We start from the raw sequence: 14,881 nt of genomic DNA on the forward strand, positions 1-14,881 counted from the left end.
CTGACTGGCAGCAGCTCTCCATGGGCTCTGATCGAAATGGCAGTCCCTGCTACGCAAGATCTTCTAGTTGAGGATGCTGTGGATTGGCCCAAGGGCTTTCCTCCTGGCCTGCATCTGGTACCTAAGAAGCTGCCTTATGCTGAGTCAGATCATTGGTCCAGCTAGCTCAGCACTGCCTACACCAGGGTTGGGCAACCTGGATCTCCAGCTGTTGTTGAATGTTTAAAGTGTGCCCTTGAGTCATTGTCAGCTCCTGGTGCCCACAGAGCCCTGTGGTTTTCTTGGTAGAATACAGGAGGGGTTTACCGTTGCCTCCTCCCACGCGGTATGAGATGATGCCTTTCAGCATCTTCCTACATCGCTGCTGCTCGATACAGGAGTTTCCATAGTCTGGGAAACATACCAGCGGGGATGCGAACCGGCAACCTCTGGCTTGCTAGTCAAGTCATTTCCCCGCTAAACTATAATCCCCATAATCCCCAGCCACAATTTAGTTTTAGCAGAAAAAAGGACAGAATTTTGACTTGGGGCCGGGGGGGCACATAGTTGGATTGCTTGAGGCCTGTGGAGCATCGTGGGGTCCTTTAGGTTGCCCTTCTTGACCATTTTCCTCCATTTTTAAATGCAGGTTTTTTGGACCTCCAGGAACCCAACCCCTGCAATCCCATACTTGTAACTCAGTATTCGCAGTTTCCTTATCCACAGTAATTGTGGAGAACAAACGGAGGTCGCCCTGTACAAACACTGAACGTAACTCGCAAAGAGGGCCCATAGAGAGAGCTAAAGGCAAGCACCTCACTGATAGGGTTGCCATATTCTGGCTTTCCAGATCCGGGTGCCTCATATAAATCGGCTGGAAAATAACTTTTGAGCAGAATAGTGACTGCACGTTTTGCTCCATCATTCCGCTTCTAGAAGGGCTAGAGCTTAGCTTTTTTTTTTTTTTTAATGAAAGCTGAAATGAGCCCCTGGTGGCGCAGTGGTAAAACTGCCGCCCTGTAACCAGAAGGTTACAAGTTCGATCCTGACCAGGGGCTCAAGGTTGACTCAGCCTTCCATCCTTCCGAGGTCGGTAAAATGAGTACCCAGAATGTTGGGGGGCAATATGCTAAATCATTGTAAACCGCTTAGAGAGCTCCGGCTATAGAGCGGTATATAAATGTAAGTGCTATTGCTATTGCTATTGCTAAATCTGGGAGAAACTGGGTGGGCTAAGCAATCTGGGTGAGATGCTTAAAATCCAGGTGAAACCCAGAATTCCAGGGGGCCTGGCAACTCTACTCACTGACCTCTGGCTCAAGGAATGCCATTGAACTGGGTCTCCCCAGTCACCTTGTGGCCACTGTGCATCGACATGTGACCTGATGGGATCTCACCTGTGTATTTCTGTGCTCTGAGTCTCTTGCGCTCTCTTCCTTGCAGCATCCTCTTAGATGATGAGGGGCACATCAAACTCACAGGTATGGCCATTCCTGACCTGTTACATCCCTGGGCTTGATAAGTCGTTCTCTTTGTATCCCTCACCCCCACCCCTATATTGCGTTGAGCAGACATACGGTTTACTCTTCTTGTTCTTGTCTCCCTTCCCTGACTTGTAGACTTCGGTTTGAGCAAAGAAGCCATCTACCATGAGAAGAAGGCCTACTCTTTCTGTGGGACCGTGGAGTACATGGCTCCGGAAGTGGTGAATCGCCAGGGCCACACTCAGAGTGCTGACTGGTGGTCCTACGGCGTGTTGATGGTACAGTTAGTAGCTCCTGTTTTGAAACTGGCTTCTGGCTGTCTGCGTGCGGCTTGCAGCAAGGATGGCGTGCTGTCGCAGAATCAGTGCTGCCATCTTGTGGTGGTTCCATTTAAAGTCTCGCTGGCATTGTTAAGGATCAAGGGAGTGAAGACAATGAAGTGCTTTGCGGTGGGTGCCTTACAACCTCACAAAGCAATTTAGCATCGGAGTCGCCTCCATCCTTGGCTGGCAGAGCAAGAGGGCTGGTGACGATTTCAACCTGCTGCTACAGTCCCCTGCCCAGGCAAGGAGCAGCTACTGCCCTCCCTTAGGAGCAGTAGCCTCCTCCCAAGGAGCAGCTACTGCCCTCCCTCCCTCCCGGTCACACAGGCCAGACATCCTCCCTTAGAGCTGCTTGCCTGCTTTTGCCTTGCACTTGCTCAGCAATCCTGTTCCCGTGGCATGAGCACCTCCTGGCAGCAGAGTAATGGCCCTTACGATGGCTTGTCAGTCCCACCCTGTGACATCTTCGCTGGCACAAACCATGGTTTGCAAACCATGCCATGGTTTTTGGGTCCTGCTTTGCTGGCTGATTGCAAACTATAGCTTGCAAGTTCGGACATCTCACCCAGCCATGGCTAAGCTTCACTAACCACCTTCGGGTGGGAAGTCTGAAGTGAGCGATAGTATCATGGCTGCATATGCTTAACTCTTCCTCTGCTAAAAATATTACCTATCAATATTATTAGGAACATAGGAAGCTGCCATATACTGAGTCAGACCATTGGTCTATCTAGCTCAGGATTGGCTTCACAGACTGGCAGCGGCTTCTCCAAGGTTGCAGGCAGGAATCTCTCTCAGCCCTATCTTGGAGATGCTGCCAGGGAGGGTACTTGGAGCCTAGATGCTCTTCCCAGAGCGGCTTCATCCCTTGAGGGGAATATCTTGCAGTGCTCACACATCAAGTCTCCCATTCAGATGCAACCAGGGTGGACCCTGCTTAGCTAAGGGGACAAGTCATGCTTGCTACCACTAGACCAGCTCTCTTCTTCCTTATTGACTGTGGCCCATATTCTGTGCAGTGAAACATGGACACTTGAGTGCCACCCTCACAGCTGCACCCATCTCCAACACCACCTGTGCTGTTGCGGAACAGGGTTGTTCTGCTATGACTTACAGTTGTCCAGTTGTCGTTGTGCATACTACGTGCACAACTTACACCCATATTATTGTGCACTTTGGAATTTTCCTTTTAAAAAGCCCTGCAGTACTCTATCCATTGCATCAGTATAGTAGAGAAAGACTCAACTCGAATCTGACAGATTACAACATAGAGCACATATGCTAAAGCAATATGTGCTGCCAAGAAGCAAATATTTTCTCTACCCGTATTGCATCCACAAGCTCATGTCCAGCGGAGGAGTTTGGGGTTGTGAGAGGGCTAGTACATGCCACTCCTCCCTCGAATAAGAATTTGGAACCATCAGTTACTCACTGAGATGTTTTTAATGAGTCCCTTGTGGATAAAAACTCTCGTATTCGGGCCGACTTAGACCCCACAATTATTGCAGAGTCTCTAATGTGGGAGGGTTCAGCAACTCCTCTTATGTGGTAGGACTGGATCAGTTTCAGTTTGTGACTCCTGACTTGTCTGACATAGCTTATACTATCTGGCAGGGGGGTTGTTGTAGAGGGCCTGGTAGATATTATAAATGCTTCTCTGAGCGAGGGCAGGATGCCTTCCTTTCTTAAGGAGGCAATTATTAAACTCTTCTGAAGAAGCCTGCATTGGATCCCTCAGAGTTAAGCTACTATAGGCCTGTCTCCAACCTTCCATGGCTGGACAAGATAACTGAGAGGGCGGCGGCCTCCTAGATCTAGGCAGTCTTGGAGGAAACTGATTATCCTGACCCATTTCAAACTGGCTTTCGGGTAGGCTATGGGGTGGAGACTGCCTTGGTTGGCCTGGTAGATCTCCAACAGGAAACTGACAGAGGGCATGTAACTGTTCTTTTTGGATCTCTTGGTGGCTTTTGATACTATCAACCATAGTATCCTTCTGGACCGTCTGAGAGGATTGGGAGTTGAAGGCACTGCTTTGCAGTGGTTCCACTCCTACCTCTTGGGCAGATTCTAGATCAGGCCTGCTCAACTTAGGCCCCCCAGCTGTTTTTGGACTACAACTCCCATAATTCTCAGCCACAGCACCCAATAGCCAGGGATTATGGGAATTGTAGGCCAACATCTGCAGGAGGGCCAAAATTGAGCAGGCCTGTTCTAGATGGTGTCGCTTGGAGACTGTTGTTCTTCAAAACGTGAACTTTTATATGGTGTCCCCCAGAGCTCCATACTGTCTCCAATGCTCATTAACATCTACATCAAACCACTGGGAGAGATCATCAGGAGATTTGGTGCAGGGTGTTATCAGTATGCTGATGACACCCAAATCTATTTCTCCATGTCAACATCATCAGGAGAAGGCATAACCTTTCTAAATTCCTGCCTATAGGCAGTGATGGGCTGGATGAGAGATGACAAACTAACATTGAATTCAAATAAGATGGAGGTATTTATTGTGCAGGGACAGAACTCGGGAGATAATTTTGATCTGCCAGTTCTAGATGGGGTCACACTTCCCCAGAAGGAACAGGAACACAGTCGGGGAGTACTTCTGGATCCAAACCTCTTCCTGGTGTCTCAGGCTGAGGCAGTAGCCCGAAGTGCTTTCTATCAGCTTCAGCTGATATGCCAGCTGCATCCATTTCTTGAGATAAATGACCTCAGAGCAGTAGTACATATGCTGGTAACCGCCAGACTTGACTACTGTAATGCGTTCTATGTGGGACTGCCTTTGTATGTAGTCCAGAAACTGCAGTTGGTACAGAATGTGGCAGCCAGATTGGTCTCTGGATCATTTCAAAGAGACCACATTACTCCTATATTAAAATAACTACCAATATGTTTCCAGGCAAAATACAAGGTACTGTTTATAACCTATAAAGCCCTAATCAGCTTAGGCCCTATGTAATTACAAAAACGTCCTCTTCCTTATGATCCCTATCACCCATTGTGATCATCAAGAGTGGTTCATCTGCAGTTGCCACCAGCTCGTCCCTGCACAGAGAAGTCCCTAAAGACATATTTATTCGCCCAAGTTTTTTAACTAGATTTGTGGTTTTAATTTGTTTTATATTGCTGTAAACTGCCCAAGACGGAAGTTTGGGGCGGTGTACAAATATAATAAAATAAATAAATAAAATTAAGCCAAGAAAATCTTCAAAAGCTAGTTACTAACTAAAAGAGATTAAAGTTACCCTCTGAATCTCCTATTCATGTCTGTAATACTCTTGCTTGCTGTTCTTTCCAGTTTGAGATGCTGACAGGGTCTCTGCCATTCCAGGGGAAGGATCGGAAGGAGACGATGACCCTCATTCTCAAGTAAGCATACCGATTGAGCCAGCAGTCACTTTTTCTGGAGGAACACAAAGGAAGCTGCCTTTCACTGAATTAGACCCTTGGTCCATCTAGCTCAGAACTGCCTCCACTGACTGCCAGCATGAGGTCTCTCCCAGCCCTACCGGGAGATGCTTCCAGGGATTGAACCCGGGACCTTCTATGTGCAAAGCAGATGCTCTACCATTGAGCGACAGTCCGAGGTAGTCGGGCAAATCCCCATGTCCCAGCTACCACCTAATGACTGGCGGCCAAGTCTCATGGTTGCAGAAGTTGTCCATTTGCATTCTTCTCTGAGGGTGAGGGAGGTAATTGGCAGATCCCCTCCTGGCAGCGGGGGATGGATTTGGCCCGCCCGTTGCTGAACTCAGCACACTTTGGAAGCCGTGCTGTGAGAGGTCAAGTCCTATGTTCACTTTGCCGTTTCAACCAGTAGTGTCATGCTAAAGGGTACTTTTTCCACTCTAGGGTCTCAGCAGGGTCTCAAAACGTTTAGCTTTCTAGTGCTGTTCTTGCTGTTCCAACTGTTTACTACCATTCTTCTTAGGAACATAGGAACAGCCCTGCTGGATCACACCCAAGGCCTATCTAGTCCGGCACCCTGTTTCACACAGTGGCCTACCAGATGCCTCCAAGAAGGCAGGGGCTGAGGGCTTGCTCTCTCTCCTGCTTTTGCTCCCCTGCAATTGGTATTTAGCAGCATCTTGCTTCTGAGGCTGGAGGTAGCCTATAGCCACTGGACTAGTAGCCATTGATAGACCTATCCTCCATGAATTTGTCTAAGCCCTTCTTAAAGCCAGCCAGGCTGGTGGCTGTCACCACATCTTCTGACAGAGAAATCCATGGGTTAATTTTATGTGTCGCATGAAAAAGCACTTCCTTTTGTTGGTCCTAAGTTTCTTGGCAGTCAGTTTCATGGGATGACTCCTGGTTCTAGTGATATGTGAGAGGGAGGAAAATTTCTTTCTCTCCACACCATGCATAATTTTATAGACCTCCATCATGTTGTCCCTCGGTCATCTTTTTTTTTCTAAACTAAAAAGCCACAGGTTTTGTAGCCTTACCTCGTAAGGAAGGTGCTCTAGGCCCCTGATCATCTTGGTTGCCCTCTTCGGCACCTTTTCCAGTTCTAATAATGTCCTTTCTGAGGTATGGTGTTTGTATCCAGCAATAACAGTTCCCCACTGGTTCTCATTGTTCCACCATATTTCCATTACGTCCACTACATCTATGTTTTCATTAGCAACCAAGCACTCCAGCTTGCCCATCTTGGCTCGGAGGCTTCTGGCATTGGCACAGAAGCACCTATACACTGAATCTCTTATGTGTGCTATCATTCTCATGACCATTTGGTCTCTATGAACCACTAGCACATTCTTCCGTGTACTCTTTTCCTTTTTCTTCTCTGTCCCCTTCTGGTTTATCTGAAGCATTTACAGCCTCACACTTTAAGGAATGACATTTGCCAAACCAGATACTGCCCAGCTCCTGTCGGCTATAAGAACATCAGCCCTGCTGGATCAGGCCCAAGGCCCATCCAGTCCAGCATCCTGTTCTACACAGTGGCCCAAAAGATGCCCCACAAGCAAGAGCTGAGGGCATGCCCTCTCCCTTGCTGTTGCTCCCCTGCAACTGGTATTTAGAAGCATCTTGCCCCTGAAGCTGGAGGTAGCCTATGGCCACCAGACTAGTAGCCATTGATAGACCTGTCCTCCTTGAATTTGCCCCTTCTAAAGCCACCCAAGCTAGTGGCCATCACCACATTCCATGGCAGATAATTTCACAGATTAATCATGCACTGTGTGAAAAAAATACTTCCTGTTGTTGTTGTTGTTGTTGTTAATTCAGTTTCTATACCACCCTTCCAAAAATGGCTCAGGGTGGTTTACACAGAGAAAAAACAAACAAATAAGATGGATCCCTGTCCCCAAAGGGCTCACAAGCTAAAAAGAAACATAAGATAGACATCAGCAACAAGCACTGGAGGTATTGTGCTGGGGGTGGATAGGGCCAGTTACTCTCCCCCTGTTAAAAAAAGGAGAATCACCACATTAAAAAGTTGCCTCTTTGCTAAGTTAGCAGGGGTGAAATTTAGGGGGGTCCTAAATTTCCCAGCCTTCAATTTCATGAGATGATCCCTGGTTCTAGTGTTGTAAGAGAAGGAGAAAAATTTCTCTGTCCACTTTCTCTACTCCATGCATAATCTTATACACTTCTAACATGTCTCCTCATAGAGGTCCCCCCACCAGCCTCTGTTATGTACCCATCAGCTGATTCAGGTGGTCTTCAGCCCTTTCCGGGCCTTCCCCCCAGCATGGTGGCCATTTTGGAGGTCGCCATGCATGCACAAATGGCCCTTGCATGGCCTGGGTCATGACAGATAGTCATACATCCAGCACTCTGTGCAATAAACTGGGAAGTGTCCCCCACTGACCTTGCTGGCTTTCACTCTTCATGACTGGAGATCGTTTGAAAGTTGGGTTTTAGCTGAAGTCCTTCTTGTCTTAGGAACACAGCAAGTTGCCTTATACTGAGCCAGACTATTGGTCCATCTAGCTTAGTATTGTCTACACTGACTGGCAGTTTTTCCCCATGGTTTCAGGCAGGAGTCTTTCCCAGTCCTACCTGGAGATGCTGCCAGGGATTAAACTGGGGACTGTCTGCATGCAAGTCCTACAGTGGACTAGTGTCAAGGAATCCTAAAACGAATGACAGGGAATGCCCACTGAAATGCACGGGTTCCTTCAAATGGCTATGGAATGCATGGGATTTCTGGATGGCCAATGGCCCTTCCGAAATCCCATGCATTCCTATGGCCCTTTGGAAAGAATTAGAGCATTTCAGTGGGCATTCCCTGTCATTCATTCTAATACATTCCCTAGCGTCTACATGATCCTTGACTGCTTGTAGCAGAACCTCCCCTCTCCCAATTATTGCATCCATCTGAGGAGTGTGGCCATTGGGACAGGCATGGCTGTCAGGGTGAGTGAGGCTATGATGGCTGTCATGGAGAGCCCCTGCACTTGGGAATTGGCGACTACATCACTGGTTTCGACACGTAGATGCCAGCCAGAGCATGCTGCTTTGGGCTCGGCACTGGGAAAGGAAAGGCACCAGAAGGTGACGACACGTCAGCGGGGTGGAGATCCCACAGTCTCTTGCCTGCCTTTCTCTCTCTTGGTGACTCACGCCCGGTTGTGCCATTCTCTCCTCTTCCTTTAGAGCAAAGCTGGGCATGCCTCAATTTCTTAGCTCCGAAGCACAGTCTCTCCTGCGAGTCCTTTTCAAGAGGAACCCGGCCAACAGGATAGGTAAGGGATTCTTGCTTGCTCTGCACCTGGGCACATCTGGAGCGGCAATGTGAAAACCATCGTAGATGTGGAGCTGGAAGGGCCCTCTGTGTTCAGCGAGGCTTTTCTGCGGAGCTAAAGTCACGAGAAGTTGATGTCTTCTTTTTAGTGCTGAATGTCAGCAACCCCAATGAAATCAAGTGGGAAGGAGGTTTCCTAGTTCTCGCTTTAGCATGTACCCCGAATTGGTTTGAGTATATGTGTGTGTACTTTTTTTTTTTAAAGCAAGAAATAAAATAAAATTGTGCCATGAAAATCTGATGGTATATCACTGGCTGGGAAATGAAATGAAGATGTATTATACTAAAACAAAAAACCGGTGACCTGCAGAAATCAGGCAGATCTTCTCATGTATTTGCTTGCCTCTGCAGCACCAGTCTGCTTCTAATAGATGCAGAACAAGCTGAGTGCTTTTTCTCCTTTGCATACAAATGTCTGTGCATGCATACATGTTTTTCTGTGAGTTACTGTGCATGTGTCCATTTAGAAATGAACCTGCGTCTCAGCCCCCTCAAATGCAGGAGACAGATAGGAACATAGGAAGCTGCCATATACTGAGTCAGACCATTGGTCTATCTACCTCAGTATTGCCTTCACAGACTGGCAGCAGCTTCTCCAAGGGTGCAGGCAGGAATCTCTCTAGCCCTATCTTGGAGATGCTGCCAGGGAGGGAGCTTGAAACCTTCTGATGCTCTTCCCAGAGCGGCAACTCCATCCCCTGAGGGGAATATCTTGCAGTGCTCACACTTCTAGTCTCCCATTCATATGCAACCAGGGCAGACCTTGCTTAGCTAAGGGGACGTCATGCTTGCTACCACCAGACCAGTGTCCTCTACGTGCATTGAACATAATGGGCAAATAGGGCTCCGTCTTAGTTCAAACTGCTGATGTGACTCACTGCATTGCTCTTTTCTTCTCTGACCACTCAGTGTTTTTATACCCATCAGAATACACTCCCAACAGGGGTAGTAGATCAGAGGATTCCAACCTTGGATCCTGAAGTCTTGTTGGACTACAACTCCCATCGCCCCATCACAGTGACGTTTGTGGTAGGGGTGATGGGAGTTGTAGTCCAACATCATCTGGGGTCCTAAGGTTGGGAACTCCTGCTCTACAAGGTCACCCAAAAGACGTGGGAAGGCAGCAGAGTCTAGACAGACAGAAGGGAGCCCTTTTTACACAGCATGTGATTTAATGTATAGCATTTACTGCCACAAGATACTGTGATAGCATTAAAAGGGGGCTCAACAGTTTCTGAAGGAGAGAGATGTCAATGACTCTTAGCCATAACAGCTCAATTGAGCCTCCATGTGTAAATGCAGTATATCTCTGCACACCAGCTGCTGGGGGGCAGCAGCAGAGGGAGGTTATTGCCGTCATGACCTGCCCGTAAGCTGCCAGGTTGCTGCTTGTTGGCACTATTGGGATTTTGGGCTAGATGCTCCCCTGACTGTAGAGGTTAACAGGATAGGCTTAAATCAACTTTCAAGCCTATCCTCACAATGTTTTAATTGTTTGTTTTTATATTGCAACTTGGATTAGCCCTATCTTGGAGATGCCAAACTGGCAACCTTCTGCTTGTTATTCAAGCATTTTCCCGCTGCACCACTCAAGGTGACGTCTATTTAGTACAGTAGTTGATCCGAAATGCTGAATCCTACAGCTCAATACCATTTGTGTAGAACTGTGGAGAGCACATCACCTTAAGCCCATTAGTCACATCCTGTGTTGTTTGGGATGTCTTCTAAATACATGGTCTTTCTTGCAGGTTCTGGTCCAGATGGTGCTGAAGAGATAAAGCGTCACCCCTTCTATTCCACCATTGACTGGAATGTGAGTACTGCCTTTTTAGCCTAATTTCTGAAGGGAAGAAGCTTCACCGTCGCCCTGTTAAAAGTTAGGTTGAGCACTTGCACAATGAGTATGTGGAGTACGCTGGCACAAATCTGTTCACACTTAATGCTGAACACAGGTACAGCAGTACACTTCCTATCTGTAGCATGCATGCATTTAAGGGGCCTGGACCCTGATTCACTTTTAAAATAAACTTGGTTAAGTCATTCACATACAACAAACAACAACAAATATTTATATACTCACTTTTCAGCCAAAGTTCTCAAAGTGGTTTACATTTTAAATAAATAAATAAATAAATAATAATAAATAGATGCTTCCCTGTTCCCAAAGGTCTCCTAACCTAAAAAGAAACACAAGGAAGATACCAGCAACAGCCACTGGAGGGATGCTGTGCTGAGGTTGGATAAGTCCAGTTGCTCTCCCCTTGCTAAATATGAGAGAATCACCACTTTAAAGGGGGTCTCTTTGCTCAGTCAGCAGGGGTTAGTATAAACAAGTACCATATTTACTTGAATAGAAGACAACTCTGAATTTAAAATGACCCCGTTTAAAACAAACAAACAAACCAGATTATATCTGTATTTACCCAAAAGGAAGAGAACTCTGAATGTAAGTTGACCCACTATTTTCTAATATCAAAGAACTTGGAAGAAACCTAGTCTTGGATTCAGGTAAATACAGTAGGAGTGTACAGATATATGTACAATGTAAATGAGGGCTTTTGTGTGTCTCCCTCCAGTAACACTTGTGTTAGGGGACCTCAACAGGAGGATCTGTGTATTCGTCAGTCTGCCATGTTGGTTCAAGATGGTGGCAGCAGCTCAAACTATAGGCAACACCTCACTGTCACCCATATGCTAAGAGCTGGATACAAACCAAATTCGGAGCACATGGGAGAGGGTCTGATGGAGGAGTCACCATATTCAAAGAAACGGAAAGTAGGCCCCATTCTACTACGGTATTTAGAACAACTTGTTTTCCCCACAGGTTAGCTTTGCAGTCCCATGGAATCCTTTAAATGGACATTAGTAATGGATCACAATACAGCCATGGCTTTGGCTTGTTCACAGAAATAACATGCAATAGAAGCAAGGCTGACCTGCTTGGTTGGTTGGTTGGGTGGAAATGGCAGCTCTGTGCTCAAAAGGTGACTTCTTTCCCCATAAGGAATTGTGCAAGTGACCGAGGGGAGCAGATAGGGGTGGATGAAGCAGCCAGTTCATCTGGGGGCAACCTGGGATTGGGCCTTCTCAGTGGTCGCCCCTGGATCGTGGGACGTGCTCCCCGTGGATATGAGGAGATTATCTTCCTTGGAGGCCTTCAGGAGAGCCTTCAAGACCCGTCTTTTTAGACTGGCTTTTCATTATATTTAGTTTTTGTTTTAATCTGGTTAAAATGTTTTATTTTAATTGTTTTATTACATGTGTTTGATTTTAATGTAAACTACCCTGAGCCACTTTAGGAAGTGCAGTATATCAATTGAACAAATGAATAAATCGCTAGTCTAAATTTGGTGTGTCACCCTCTGTACAAAAGAGCAACCTGTGTTTGGCTCAACGAACCAGAACCGCTGAAAGTGCACAGCTCAGCCTGTTAGAGTTAAAATGCTGGCTTGGTTAAAACCCAAGAAGAGCCCTGCTGGATCAGGCCCCCCAAGGCCTGTCTAGTCCAGCATCCAGTTCCGCACAGTGGCCCCCCAGATGCCTCTGAGCAGCCCACAGGCAAGAAGTGGATGAGGGCTTGCCCTCACTCCCTGCAATGGGTATGCAGAGAGAGTGAACCTGTGACTGGACTACACCACTTTGGACTGCAGATGGGTCTTGCCTGATGATGGCATGCTCCTCCATGCAAAAAGGTCTCCTTACGGTATGTAGAAATCTAGCATGCTTGGCGAAGAGGCTTAGCCTTGCCTTCTTATTTTATTTTATTTATTTTATTACATTTTATATCCTGCTTTTCTTTCAAGGAGCCCAGAGCGGTGTACTACATACTTAGGTTTCTCCTCACAACAGCCCTGTGAAGTAGGCTAGGCTGAGAGAGAAGTGACTGGCCCAGAGTCACCCAGCAAAATTTCATGGCTGAATGGGGATTTGAGCTTGGGTCTCCCCGGTCCTAGTCCAGCACTCGAACCACTACACCACGCTGGCTCTCTTGACAGGATAGATTTACATGGAAGAGCGTGCCATGATGCGACCCCCACACACACAGTGGCCTGAAGTGGACCACAAATTATGCCGCAAATTATCAGTCGAGTTTCCCGCATTTGGGGAAATCGCAGGGGTCAGCACACCCGCAATGCAATGGATGAGCCTCACCCTGGGAAAACCTGCTTCATGATCAAGGTGTCTCCCCTGCCAGGCCGCTGTGTGTGTGTTTTGCTCCCTGGTGAGAACTAAGCTGCTGGCTGAAACTGAGCTTTACTGTCTCCCATCTGGTCCTTGGTGCATCTCTCTCTCTCCTCACTTTTTGGAATGTTTCCTTGTTTTGGTAAAATGGATTCAACTGTCCCTTCCGGATCACTTTTCCTGTTTTGCAGAAGCTCTTTCGGCGGGAAATTAAGCCTCCTTTCAAGCCTGCAGTGGGCCAGCCGGATGACACCTTTTATTTTGACAAAGAGTTTACCTCCCGTACACCTCAAGGTTTGCATCTGGATCTCTGCAAATTGGCGGCAGGGGTGGGGTTGGGGGGGGGTTGGGTTGCCTTTAAGGTTCTCTGTCGAGGGAATAACTTTGACCCTGATGACTAAACACCTTATTCAAAGGGCGGATTCAGACGGCACGCAGAGCCTCTAACACTGAGCTCCACCTCACATCTCTCCGTCTCAGGTGCATGGGCTTCCTGCTCCCATCCCCATGCAAGTACCTACATCATTTCTAAATTAGGGGGAGCTGAGATTGGTCATGATGCCCAAACCCACCAATTTCCACTTATTCTAAGGTACTTGTTCAAATAATCTGAGATCTGAAACTCACTTTAACCGTCAGGTTCAGATCTCGGATTCTCTGAAATAAGCTGAGCTTGGTGGGTTTGGACATCGCAACCAAACTCCTCTTATAATAATCTAGAAAGGAAGTACAGGTGGACCTTGATATTCATGGAGGTTCCGTTCCACGGCTGTACCGTAGATATGGAAACTGTGAATATCACATCATTGATCCCTATGGGGTCACAGGGATTAAGTTCCCGGTTGGCCATTTTCGGCCCCAAATCGGCCGATTTTCACGGGGACGGGGGAGTTTCTTACCTTGTTCTGCTGCTCCCCGCAAAACGTGCTGTGCCTCCAAAATGACCAAAAATCAGCCCAAAATGGCAGGAAATGGCCGAAAATCAACTGAAAAATGGCCCCAAACTGCCCAAAACCAGCTGGTTTTTGCGAGGGGAGGAAGCTCCTTATCAGTCTCTGCTGCTCCCCCTAAGTTGCGCTGTGCCCCTAAACTGGCTGAAAATCAGCTGATTTTAGCGGGTGGGGGCCGTTCTTACCTTGCTCTGTTGCTCCACCCTAGTCATGCTGTGCCCCCAAAACAGCTGAAGTGTTTTACAGGAGCCATTTTGTGGCTCCAGTTCCTAAAATGGCGGCCGGAAATGACCTCCACGGTCACTTCCAGCCACCCCCAACCCACGGATATGCAAGGTCTGTGTTTTTTTATTGTTTTTCCCCCACATATGCCAAGGTCGGGTGTCATTTACCCGATTGCGGTTATGCGAAAGCGTTGGCTAATGAATCCGCAAATAAGGAGGTCCACCTGTAGATGCTTGCACAGGAATGCTGTGGAGGAGTGTATGCTCCTGAGGCTGACATGCAGAGCTTGGCGTTAACAGGGGTTCCATATGACATTTGAACCCGCTCAAAATCGTCTGTGTGCTGGATTTTTGAAATCCATGCATGCATTTAGAAGTAGAGCTGGAATGCTGGCTACAGTGAACTTTATTCTTGGTTCTCCTGCATATTTTCTCTTGGAGGCTCAGGAGCATAGGAAGCTGCCTTATACCAGGTCAGACCTTTGTCCATCTAGTTCAGTATTGTGTGCACTGACTGGCAGCGGCTTCTCCAAGACTGCAAGCAGGAGTCTCTCTCAGCCCTATCTTGAAGATGCTAGGGAGTGAACCTGGGACCTTCTGCATACAAGCTCTACCAATGAGCTACACTCCCTCCTCTTTGGGCAGGGGTAGGCAGTCTTGGCTCTCCAGCTGTTGTTGGTGGCTGGGGATGATGCGAGTTGTGGTTCAACTGCAGCTGGGGAGCCAAGGTTGTCTACCTCTGCCGTAGGGGAATATCTTGAAATGCTCAAATGTCACCTATCCAAATGCAAACTACTGTGGCTGCTGCTTAGCCAAGGGGACAATCATGCTCACTACCACAAGGCCAGCGCTCTTTCCTAGCTTGGTGCTGGATGTGTTTGCTTGAGGCTTAGTGTCCGCCTGTCAGATTTGGGGCTCCCCATATGCTCTCCCACATTAGAAACCCCTCTGTGTTTCAAGGAAAAGTGTACTCTTCTGG

At 47.5% G+C, this 14,881-nt stretch overlaps 1 protein-coding gene and 1 pseudogene across 7 annotated transcripts in view; one reads left to right on the top strand and one right to left on the bottom strand.

Moving 5' to 3' along the window:
* RPS6KA1 (ribosomal protein S6 kinase A1) overlaps window positions 1-14,881 on the top strand; it is a 145,473-nt gene that overhangs the window by 117,203 nt on the left and 13,389 nt on the right. For all 7 annotated transcript variants that reach the window (XM_053268338.1, XM_053268334.1, XM_053268332.1 and 4 more), the window contains 6 exons: window positions 1,423-1,460; window positions 1,599-1,741; window positions 5,091-5,161; window positions 8,399-8,487; window positions 10,295-10,359; window positions 12,920-13,022. In XM_053268338.1, the coding sequence (XP_053124313.1) occupies window positions 1,423-1,460; window positions 1,599-1,741; window positions 5,091-5,161; window positions 8,399-8,487; window positions 10,295-10,359; window positions 12,920-13,022 (509 nt within the window). The remainder of the gene's footprint in view (window positions 1-1,422; window positions 1,461-1,598; window positions 1,742-5,090; window positions 5,162-8,398; window positions 8,488-10,294; window positions 10,360-12,919; window positions 13,023-14,881) is intronic.
* On the bottom strand, window positions 12,597-12,749 carry LOC128333433 (uncharacterized; annotated as a pseudogene).

The sequence above is a fragment of the Hemicordylus capensis genome, chromosome 7 (genome assembly GCF_027244095.1).
Source record: "Hemicordylus capensis ecotype Gifberg chromosome 7, rHemCap1.1.pri, whole genome shotgun sequence".
NCBI lineage: Eukaryota > Metazoa > Chordata > Lepidosauria > Squamata > Cordylidae > Hemicordylus > Hemicordylus capensis.